The sequence below is a fragment of the Oncorhynchus keta genome, chromosome 28 (genome assembly GCF_023373465.1).
Source record: "Oncorhynchus keta strain PuntledgeMale-10-30-2019 chromosome 28, Oket_V2, whole genome shotgun sequence".
Taxonomy (NCBI): Eukaryota; Metazoa; Chordata; class Actinopteri; order Salmoniformes; family Salmonidae; genus Oncorhynchus; species Oncorhynchus keta.
In genome coordinates this window covers 45,474,150-45,485,770 of record NC_068448.1, presented here as the reverse complement: position 1 = coordinate 45,485,770, position 11,621 = coordinate 45,474,150, and the positions used below count along the sequence as shown (strand labels likewise).

General features: G+C 42.5%; 1 protein-coding gene across 1 annotated transcript in view; it reads left to right on the top strand.

Moving 5' to 3' along the window:
* Positions 1-331: 331 nt before the first annotated feature.
* The window catches only part of LOC118361482 (transcriptional repressor NF-X1-like), a 29,714-nt gene continuing 18,424 nt past the window's right edge, over positions 332-11,621 (top strand). Inside the window, exons 1-6 of the mRNA XM_035741458.2 lie at positions 332-571; positions 1,305-2,312; positions 2,661-2,822; positions 3,240-3,317; positions 9,722-9,827; positions 9,946-10,017. Coding sequence (XP_035597351.1) covers positions 550-571; positions 1,305-2,312; positions 2,661-2,822; positions 3,240-3,317; positions 9,722-9,827; positions 9,946-10,017 — 1,448 coding nt within the window. The 5' untranslated portion in view covers positions 332-549. The remainder of the gene's footprint in view (positions 572-1,304; positions 2,313-2,660; positions 2,823-3,239; positions 3,318-9,721; positions 9,828-9,945; positions 10,018-11,621) is intronic.

Sequence of the window (11,621 nt, the reverse complement as noted above, 5' to 3'; positions counted from 1 at the left end):
TTTCTCACTGAGGCACTATGTATTGTGTGGTATGTGTAGACCTAAGGGTGGGATCATTTGTCTGCACAAGACTGTGGGAAGAATTTTCTCCATGTGGGACAATATATTATTCTATTCAGTTCTATTATTTTTTTTATTTCATTCAGTTCTATTCTATTCAGATCAGTTCTATTGAATTCCATTCCATTCGATTCTCTCCAGGAAAAAGTATCACCCAATGGTAACACTGTGGATCATGGTGCATGATGACCTAGGGTCCCCCTGCTGGTTATTCCAAGCAAATGGATGTCCAGTCCTGCCTGTGAGTCTCAATAAAGTTGGGTGACATAACTTCAAACCCCTTTGCAGAATCTGGAAGAATCGTCGGGGCTCGTGCCAACCACAAGACAAGAGATCTCAATTATGTAAGAAGAGGAGACGTTTTATTATGTTTCATTGTGGGAAAAATAAATGCAAACAGTGGCATTTAATCCCCCAACAACAATAAAAACCTTCGCGTGGGAGAAGAACGTGAGCCACTGCCAACTAACTTGCATCAGCTGGGTTTGAATGGCTGAGTGCTCAGTCACAGGTAAGAAGTAACGTTTGGCTAGCTAGCAGCTAACTTGGCTTGATGGCTAGTTAGCTTGATCCTTTTAGTTTTAAAGAGAAAAGCTAACGTTAACCCTTTATTTAGCTCGCATGCTATTTAGCTAAATCATATCAAAGTCAAATTACAGGGTTTGTGTTGAGCGCAGTTGTGAAATTGCACTCTGCATTAGCTTAACTAACGTTACGTTAACTAGTTAACGTCAGCAAGCTAGCGGACTGAGACAAATTCTCTCACTCAGTGACTCACTTCGCTAGTCTTTGGTTGTCAGTGTGGCCACACTGTTAGACGCATGTTCATTTAACTTTAGCTCGAGAAGCTGGCTGGCTAGCTAGTTAGCGACACAGCCTAGGCTAGGTACTGGTGGACTCATGCGGACTTTTAGCAATGGCTATGCCCTTGCTTGTCGAAGGAAAGCCAGTGAGAACCTCTAACAAATAGTGAACGTTGTTGCCTACTTATGTGATGATGGTTGGCAAAGTCTAACTAACTACATGACGTGCTCTAGTATCAAAGTCCAGAAGAGGTGATCTGTCATACTCAGATCCTTGACACGACTCCAAAGACTAGGCGAACGAAGATGTCAACATAAACGCCTTGTCTTTGGAGTCTCGTGTCAAGGATGTACTTGCAGCCTGTTAAGTTTGTTACCGCCGTGGTTGCTACTCATGTTAAGCCACTCAGTAACACGTAGGTTATGTCTTTTCATGTATAGACTCTCTGGATTTGAATCCAGATGGGCCTTCATCACGACAGAAACCAAACCAACAACAGTCCAGGAGGGGTCGAGCCAGAGTGGACCACAACCGTACTTGGAGTAGTCCTAATAATTATGTCCCACTGCCGCAGCAGCAGCAAGAACATTTTCATCATGGGGTCAAATCATCTCATGACAATGTCCTAGTAAACTTCCATCCTCCTCCCCACCACAGAGAGGATGTACAGAGGGGTCGAGGAAGAGGGGGTAATGGAAGTTGTGGGGGAGGTGGCCGGGGCTCAAGGGGCCGGAATCCGAGGTGGAATAGGCCTGGGGTTGAAATTGGCACTGGGCCCCTTGGCTTACCTGGGGGCCCCCATGGACTTGTTGGTGGAGGCTACAGGCCTGGAACACTCCACATGGAGAGGGGACCCCCCATTGACGGGCCTAGCTGGCGTCGAGACCCTGGGGGCCGGGGGGGAGAGGTGGGGCCTGCCCACGAAGACCACCAGGACACCCGGCCTAAAAAGCCCCGGCGGTTCAGCCAGGAGCCACGGAGAGGAGAGAGGAGCTCTAAAGGACCTCTTCACTCTCTGGACAAGCAGGAGAACCAGGAAAACCATGCTACAGGAGGAGGGGGAGGAGGCTGGGATCCGGTTGAGCCCAGAGAAGAAACCCGATCATTAGAAATTGGAACCAGAAACCGTAAAGGCGGTAGGACCGAGGACAGGAACCCCCATCTTGACCCTCGAAAGAAATTCCAAGAGCCAAAGCGAAGCCAGGGGCCGATCAAAGAATATCCCCAGGAGAGGAAGGAGCCTGAAAGGGGAGCCAGCGGCAGAGACATCCTCCCTGCCCATCATGACAAACTGGGCCCCAGCACTGAAGAAGAGCCCAACTGGAGGGGTCAGGGGAAATGCACCCCCCTGCAGGACAGAGGCCAGAGGAGAACACCCAAATATGACTACAGGCCTGGGCAGAAGAGGGGGGACAACATGCCCAACAAGAGCAAGGAGACACAGACCGGTGAGAGGGCAGTTTCACAGAAAACAAAATAACTAACTAAGCTAAAGAATATCTGAAAACATTTTTTATTAGATCGGTCATTTGTGAATGAGTTTGCTCTGAGAGTAGTTATCATGTTGAAAGTATGTTCCAAATGGCACCCTTTTCTCTACATTGTGCACTACTTTTAAACAAAGCCCTATGAGTCATGATCAAAAGCAGTGCACTATATAGGGAATAGGATGCCATTTGGGATTGAACCATCATTATTAAGACCACTCCAGTTATGGTCCACTCTGGCTCTGACCCTCCTGGACTGGTGCTGGTTATGTTTTGGAGTCTCTGGTGACTCTCTCCATCTCTGTCCAGGTTGCCTGATTGAGCAGCTGTCCGAGGAGAAGTATGAGTGCATGGTGTGCTGTGAGGTGATCAGGGTGATGGCACCTGTCTGGAGCTGTCTCAGCTGCTTCCATGTCTTCCATCTCAACTGCATCAAGAAGTGGGCCCGCTCCCCAGCCTCACAGGCAGACGGTAGGCCGAACACAGACAGACCAACAGGCAGACCCGTGTGCAATTAAGCACTGCCCAGCAGTCACTCATTCAGCTCATTCATGACTTTTAACACAATAGTCCTCCATAGATAGCACATTGCTGCTCCACCCAGACAATATAGGAGTGCAAATTCTGCACGACAGATGAGGCTACAATATCCACTGTAGCAAAAATGCGGCCCCAGTGACCTTATCCTAATTGCAGTGGCCTTCTATTATCTTAATTGCAGCTAATGTGCGCTGTTACTTCTGTACTAACAATGTCACAATATATTGTAATTTTATAAGATGTAACCTTATTTAAGATGTAGTGCACATTTTGTGGACAACCATCATTCTTAAAGAGATCTGTGAAGGATGCTATATGTGATATTCAAGCTGTTGTTCTAATTTTTAGAAACAAATGATGGGTGGAGGTGTCCAGCTTGTCAGAATGTTGTCTTCCAACCCCCAAACACCTACAAGTGCTTCTGTGGTAAGTGATTAGCTAATAGCCATTATTCCCAGACAGTAGTGCATCCCTAGTCTTCCTCGCTCGTTGAGATGCTTTGCGCATTATGTAAGGGATAATCAACAAGGGGTTATGCGTTCTATGGAAAATAATGAATGACTAGCTTCGAATTGGCTTGAAGGGCATTCTGGGGCATGCATTATTTAAGTGATAAGGCCCGAGATTGTCGAGGCCCGGCAAACCATGCTAATATATCCTCCAAACTCTGGCTTTGAGGGCGTTATCACTTTTATACAACGGGTTACCAACATATTCAAATAATGATTGACATATTTTCATTAAAAATGTTATTTTGATATATTATTCATACTTTTTCCATCCTTTCACAGGCTATAGTCCCAACACAAACCTAGGGTTGCAACTAGGGCTGTTGCGATGACCGTATGACTGCCTCCACGTGACCGATTAGTCACAGTAGTTAGGCTTCTCCAAGCTCTTATGCTGGGTAGCTCTTATCCTGGGCCGGCAGGGTAGCCTAGTGGTTAGAGCGTTGGACGAGTAACCGGAAGATTGCAAGTACAAACCCCCGAGCTGACAAGGTACAAATCTGCCACTGAACAGGCAGTTAACCCACTGTTCCTAGGCCGTCATTGAAAATAAGAATTTGTTCTTAACTGACTTGCCTTAAATAAAGATTAAAAAAATAATAATAAATGCTGCTGATGGTCATTAGTAGCCTACCAAGCATGCTAACTGCCTGGTATTGTCCACTCTAATCAATCTGACATCAATGCAAAGGAAACCAAAATTCTAATCAAACACTTCATGAGAGCCCATGATCTCATGTTGCGCAACATTTCTATAGGCTATGCAATTGTGGGAGAAAACAAGAGTGATGGGCGCTAATAAAGAGGATCCCATCAGCTTTCTATAGGCTAGGCTTACTAGATTTATTTCTCAACTTTCCTAATATTAAGCACATTGCTTATGTTTACAACAGGACTGACTATAGGCTACCTGGCTGGCATGAAAATAAACCATGGGGGAAAAGGGGATACCTAGTCAGTTGTGCAACTGACTGCCTTCAACTGAAATGTCTTCCGCATTTAACCCAACCCCTCTGAATCAGAGAGGTGCTGGGGGGCTGCCTTAATCGACATCCATGTCTTCTGCGCCAGGGGAACATTCCCATTCCCAGTGGGTCAGAAGTTTACATGCGCTCAATTAGTATTTGGTAGCGTTGCCTTTAAATTGTTAAACTTGGGTCACACTTTTCAGGTAGCCTTCCACAGGCTTCCCACAATAAGTTGGGTGAATTTTGGCCTACTCCTCCTGACAGAACTGGTGTAACTGAGTCAGGTTTGTAGGCCTCCTTGCTTGCACACGCCTTTTCAGTTCTGCCCACACATTTTCTATAGGATTGAGGTCAGGGCTTTGTGATGGCCACTCCAATACCTTGACTTTGTTGTCCTTAAGCCATTTTGCCACAACATTGGAAGTATGTTTGGGGTCATTGTCCATTTGGAAGACCCTCTTGTGATCAAGCTTTAACTTCCTGACTGATGTCTTGAGATGTTGCTTAAATATATCCACCTAATTTTCCTACCTCATGATGCTATCTATTTTGTGAAGTGCACCAGTCCCTCCTGCAGCAAAGCACCCCTACAACATGTTGTTGCCGCCCCCGTGCTTCACGTTTGGGATGGTGTTCTTCGGCTTGCAAGCCTGCCTCTTTTTCCTCCCAAACATAACAATGGTCATTATGGCCAAACAGTTCTATTTTTGTTTCATCAGACATTTCTCCAAAAAGTAATTTCTTTGTCCCCATGTGCAGTTGCAAACTGTAATCTGGCTTTTTTATGGCGGTTTTAGAGCAGTGGCTTCTTCCTTGCTGAGCGGCCTTTCAGGTTATGTCGATATAGATACTTTTGTACCTGTTACCTCCAGCATCTTCACAAGGTCCTTTGCGGTTCTGGGATTGATTTGCACTTTTCATACCAAAGTACGTTCATCTGTAGGAGACAGAACGCGTCTCCTTCCTGAGCGGTAAGACGGCTGCATGGTCCCATGGTGTTTATACTTGCGTACTAATGTTTGTACAGATGAACGTGGTACGTTCAGGCGTTTGGAAATTGCTCCCAATGATGAACTAGACTTGTGGAGGTCTTGGCTGATTTATTTAGCTTTTCCCATGATGTGGCCTGAGGCACTGAGTTTGAAGGTAGGCCTTGAAATAAATCTACAGGTACACCTCCAATTGACTCCAATGAAGTCAATTAGCCTATCAGAAGCTTCTCAAGCCATGACATCATTTCCCCCAAGCAGTTTAAAGGCACAGTGAATTTAGTGTATGTAAACTTCTGACCCACCCATGTGATACAGTGAAATAATCTGTCTAAACAATTTTTTGAAAAAATACTTGTCATGCACAAAGTAGATGTCCTACCCGACTTGCCAAAACTATAGTTAGTTGACAAGAAATTTGTGGAGTGGTTGAAAAATGAGTTTTAATGACTCCAACCTAAGTGTATGTAAACTTCTGACCTCAACTGTAAGTGCATAGATGACATGTTTTTTCCCACTGCCCCTGTTTCGATACAGGTGTATGATAATGGTCCATTCTAAATCGAAACAAATGTCACATTATTAAATCAACTTTTCGGACGCCTCGTGTTGCCTAGCCCATAGCCCTATATGTTTTAATAAGGTTTGTATCACAACTATCACATAGTATTGTGTGCTCCTTCCAAACAACTGTACTTTAGTTTCATCTGTCCAGAGTATTTTGCCAGTAGCACTGTGGAACAGTCAGGTGCTCTTTTGTGAACTTCAGATGTGCAGTAATGTTATTTGGGGGACAGCAGTGGCTTCATCCGTGGTGTCCTACCATGAACAAGATTCTCGTTCAGTGTTTTACATATTGTAGACTCGTCAACAGAGATGTTGGCATGTTCCAGAGATTTCCGTAAGTCTTTATCTGATACTCTAGGATTCTTCTTAACCTCTTCGAGCATTCTGCTCTGTGCTCTTGCAGCCACTCCTAGGGAGAGTAGCAACAGTGGTAAAATTTCTCCATGTATAGACCATTTGTCTTACCATGGACTGAACATCAAGGCTTTTAGAGATACTTTTGTAACCCTGTCTAGCTTTTTGCAAGACAACAATTATTCATCTTAGGTCTTCTGAGATGTCTTTTGTTCGAGGCATGGTTCACATCAGGCAATGCTTCTTGTGAATCGCAAACTCAAATTTAGTCTTTTTTTTTTTTATATAAAAAAATGAGGCATGGAAGCTCTAACCAAAATCTCCAATCTCGTCTCATTGATTGGACTCCAGGTTAGCTGACTCTTGACTCCATTTAGCTTTTGGAGAAGTCATTAGCCTAGGGCTTCACATACTTTTTCCAACCTACACTGTGAATGTTTTAAATTGTGTATTCAATATATACAAGAAAAGTACAATAATTGTTATTAGTTGAAGCACACTGTCTATTGTTGTGACTTAAAATCTGATCTTCATCTATGACAAATCTATGCAGAAATTCCAAAGGGTTCACGTACTTTTTTGGCCACCGTATAATCAGCGTATGAGTTTCAAGTTTGGGGATGGTAATTTTCACCATAAACATTCACCTTTATAATAAAAGCATTACATGTATAATTGCATTTGCGGTCACTTTTGGTAATGGTGTTTTCCGCTAATGGAACATTTGCGCTTATATCCTACTACCATGTGCGCATTACTGCACTTATAATGTGAAGAAATAAACTATTAGGCTATCAACATGTTAAGCTAAACATTCTGATCCGTTGCGTCAGCCACATTGCCTAAAAACGTTTTCTTCCATGCTAGTTGTTGTATTAATTTGGGATCTATTGCATCATCAACTGTCTCAGACTGTTTGGAATATTTATTTCTGGCACAGAATATAATAATAATTTTGTACTATGGGGGATAGTAGATTGACATAGGCTAGTGCTTTTGCTGTTTGTTAGGCCTACTCATCTTGTTTTCGTCAGCGCCCAGTTGTGTCCCCGATTACGGCCACAAAGGGGATGCCGCCGAGAAATTCAAGGCATTATCAAGTGCTTGTCAAATTGTGAATGAGGGACAATTGGAGTGTGTACAGCCTGAGCAAAAAACTAAGCAGAGCTTAGAACAACTTTTGTACGTTTGTAGAACTACAGTTAATAACTCTAAATTAAGCATATGGGAGTACCTATTTCTTTGTTAACATCTCAACACAGAATAGATGCATGTGCGCACTCCCTCAAATCCTTTGGAGAAAATGTACATTTTCTTTTGCTTTGTTCAATTGTATTCTTCATACTATAAAATAATGCCACGGAATTGTAAACCAATCTTATCTGCTAAATGAAAGTGTTTCCCACAGCCATTTGGCACATCAGGACCTAGGCTATATTACATGGATTTATTACTTTTTAAAATGTGTGGAAGCCAGGAGATACTAAATGTGTTTATGTTAATGGTAAATTACCGTGAGACCGACCAGTTATTTGCTTGACATTCACCGGCTGACAATTTTGTGACCTCCACAGCCCTAGTTGCAACCCAAGCCAACTGGTTGTTCGTTCTATCAGTTCGGTTGCTAGAGACGTAACCCAGTCGTGCAGACTTTTTGTTCTGTAACGTTTGTTCTAAATGTTCCATTGCCATACTGACTGGCAATGTTCTTATCCCTTGCTAGCTTGCTAGCCAGCCAACTTAGTCACGTCAAAATGTCCAGCCAGAATAACAGCAAAGTAGCTGCATTTGCTCACGCTGTTTTCCAGAGACATTTATTTTGATACATCCATAACAATGAGCTTATTTTGCAATTTTGCTCTCCCGTCAGGACACTGTTGTTCAAAGGAGCTAGCCAACAACACAGCTAACACAATCACTTCAAACTGAAGCTGGAAAGACTGCAAAATGGATGCACTTTGTTTTACCTTTTTTCAATGGACATTTCTTTGTATATATCCATAAATGATTCATGATTTTGACTGGCTGAGAAATGCTGTCTGCTTGTTTCATCCCAACTCCTGATGCGTTCATTACTATGGAACAGCTGGGGATTGAATTTGAATGTTGAAACAATGATTCAAATGTCGTAGAGACCGACCGCAAGGTTTTGACAAATCTCCTCTGTTAAACTAAATGTTAGTCTAAAAGAAATGTAAGAATGTCTACATACATTTCTATAGTGGGGATCAAGTTTATAAATTGCCTGGTTGGGCTGATGAGACCGTGGATTGCGCAGTCAGATGGAACAGATTAAATAGTAATTTTAACGTCATAGATTTAGCCGGTGGTAATTTGTGGAATAGACACTGGCTGGAATGAGGTCTTTAACCAATCAGCATTCAGGATTAGATCCACCCGTTGTGTAATTCCCTACGATGCACGGTATAATACAATGGCCAATGGCTAATGCGTGTTGCACCTTCCATGGCGCTGCATTATTTTCCAGAGACCATTTACATGTTATCCCAGGCTATGATTTAACATGTTAGGAATGTGTTCAACATCCACTGAAGTAGCTTGCAAGTGTACTAGATAGCTACGAAAGTTGCTTTGGTAACCAAACAGACTTGCTAGTTTAGCTAACCAAACATCAATCCTAGCTTGATATTATAAAAATCGAATTTAACAATGAATGTTTTCAATTCAACTTTTGCTTTCAAAAGCTGCTCAAACATAGAACATGAAAGAATGCACTTCATAGCCATTGAATTCTACCATGCATTACAAGGAAATAATGCACGCTCTCGAACAGCGATTCTGAACTTGTGGGTTGCGACCCAAGTGAGTTTTTGAATGGGTCGCAGGTGTCTGAGTAAAAGTAATAATAAATATAAACAAATGTATTAACAAATACTCAGGTCTGAATTTAAACAATTTAAACCAGGTAGAAAGTGTGTAGAAAAGATCATGAACATTTTTTAAATATAATTTAATCCCAGAAAGAAATATATTTTCAATAGAGCTATTAGTAGTGCTATTTTGGTTGATTTAGTGGTCTCATACCAGTGAGTTTTTAACATTCTTCATCAAGAGTATGGGCAAAATGTATTTATTGACAATTAGAGGTGGGCATGTTGGTCCCTTGTTTTATAATTGCTACATTTAGTTTCAATACAGCATTAAAAATAGTTTTCCAGATTGTATATTGATTATTTTTCACAATGCGAATATTTGTTCATGGCTGAGACAGCGTGGTTCAGTTTGGGTCCCAAGGCAAAACCAGTTGAGAACCACTGCTCTAGAGTGCCCTTCAAGACAATCAAGAGTATTCAACAATGCCATGGTACAAAACAAATAATCATCTTAATGACACTGAACTGATAAAATAAACAAGTAGTAGAAATCAATTTCCTTGTCCAAAGTTCTTTCTCTACTGTATTTCCTTATTCTGTGATTGACAGGCAAAGTGACCAACCCGGAGTTCCAGCGTAGCGAGATCCCACACAGCTGTGGAGATATGTGTGGGAAGAAGAGGAGCGGAGCAGACTGCAAGCACCCCTGTAACATGTGAGACACAACCCAACCCATACATAACGAACCTCATCCCACCACCACATAACAATCTGTGGTTCAACAACATGAAGTGGTTGTCTTGATTGTGTCGCCTCTGTGGTTCTCTCTGCAGCTTGTGTCACCCCGGACCTTGTCCACCGTGTCCTGCCTTTGTCACCAAAGCCTGCATCTGTGGAAGAACCAGGTACTGTATATCCTCTTGACCTCAAGTTTGCGTCCCAAAATGGGCCCATAGGGATCTGGTCAAAAGTAGTGCACTATATAGGGAATAGGGTACCTTTTGGGACTTGGACAAATATCTACATCGTAATAACTTACCCACTGTTTATTGACATACATTTGAAGTCGGAAGTTTACATACACCTTAGCCAAATGCATTTAAACTCAGTTTTTCACAATTCCTCACATTTAATCCATGTAAAAAATTATCTGTCTTATTTATGTCAGTCACTTTGTTTTAAGAATGTGAAATGTCAGAATAATAGAGAATGATTTATTTAAGCTTTTATTTCTTTGATCATATTCCCAGTGGGTCAGAAGTTAACAAAAACTCAATTAGTATTTGGTAGCGTTGCCTTTAAATTGTTGAACTTGGGTCAAATGCTTCAGATAGCCTTCCACAACCTCCCCACAATATGTTGGGTGAGTTTTGGCCCCTTCCTCCTGACAGAGCTGGTGTAACTGAGTCAGGTTTGTAGGCCTCCTTGCTCGCACATGCTTTTTCAGTTCTGCCCACAAATGTTCTATAGGATTGAGGTCAGGGCTTTGTGATGGCCACTCCAATACCTAGACTTTGTTGTCCTTAAGCCATTTTCCACAACTTTGGAAGTATGCTTGGGGTCATTGTCCATTCGGAAGACCCATTTGCGACCAAGCTTTAACTTCCTGACTGATGTCTTGAGATGTTGCTTCAATATATCCACATAATTTTACTCCCTCATGATGCCATCTATTTTGAAGTGCACCAGTCCCTCCTGCAGCAAAGCACCCCCACAACATGATGCTGCCACCCCCGTGCTTCACGGTTGGGATGGTGTTCATCGACTTGCAAGCATCCCCCTTTTTCCTTCAAACATAACGATTGTCTTTATGGCCATTATGGCCATTTTTGTTTCATCAGACCAGAGGACATTTCTCCAAAAGGTACGATCTTTGTTCCCATGTGCAGTTGCAAACCGTAGTCTGGCTTTTTTATGGCGGTTTTGGAGCAGTGGCTTCTTCCTTGCTGAGCGGCTTTTCAGGTTATGTCAATATAGGACTCGTTTTACTGTGAATATAGATACCTTTGTACCTGTTTCCTCCAGCATCTTTACAAGGTCCTTTGCTGTTCTGGGATTGATTTGCACTTTTCGCACCAAAACACGTTCATCTCTAGAAGACAGAACGCGTCTCCTACCTGAGAGGTCAGATGGCTGTGTGGTCCCATAGTGTTTATTCTTGCGTACTATTGTTTGTTCATATAAACGTGGTACCTTCAGGTGTTTGGAAATTGCTTCCGAGGATGAACCAGACTTGTGGAGGTCTAAAATGTATTTTGAGGTCTTGGCTGATTTCTTTTGATTTCCCCATACTGTCAAGCAAAGAGGCACTTGAGTTTGAAGGTATGCTTTGAAATACATCCACAGGTGCACCTCTAATTGACTCAAATGATGTCAATTAGCCTATCGGAAGCTTCTATAGCCATGACATAATTTTCTGGAATTTCCAAAGCTGTTTAAAGGCACAGTCACCTTAGTGTATGTAAACTTCTGACTCACTGGAATTGTGATCCAGTGAATTATAAGTGAA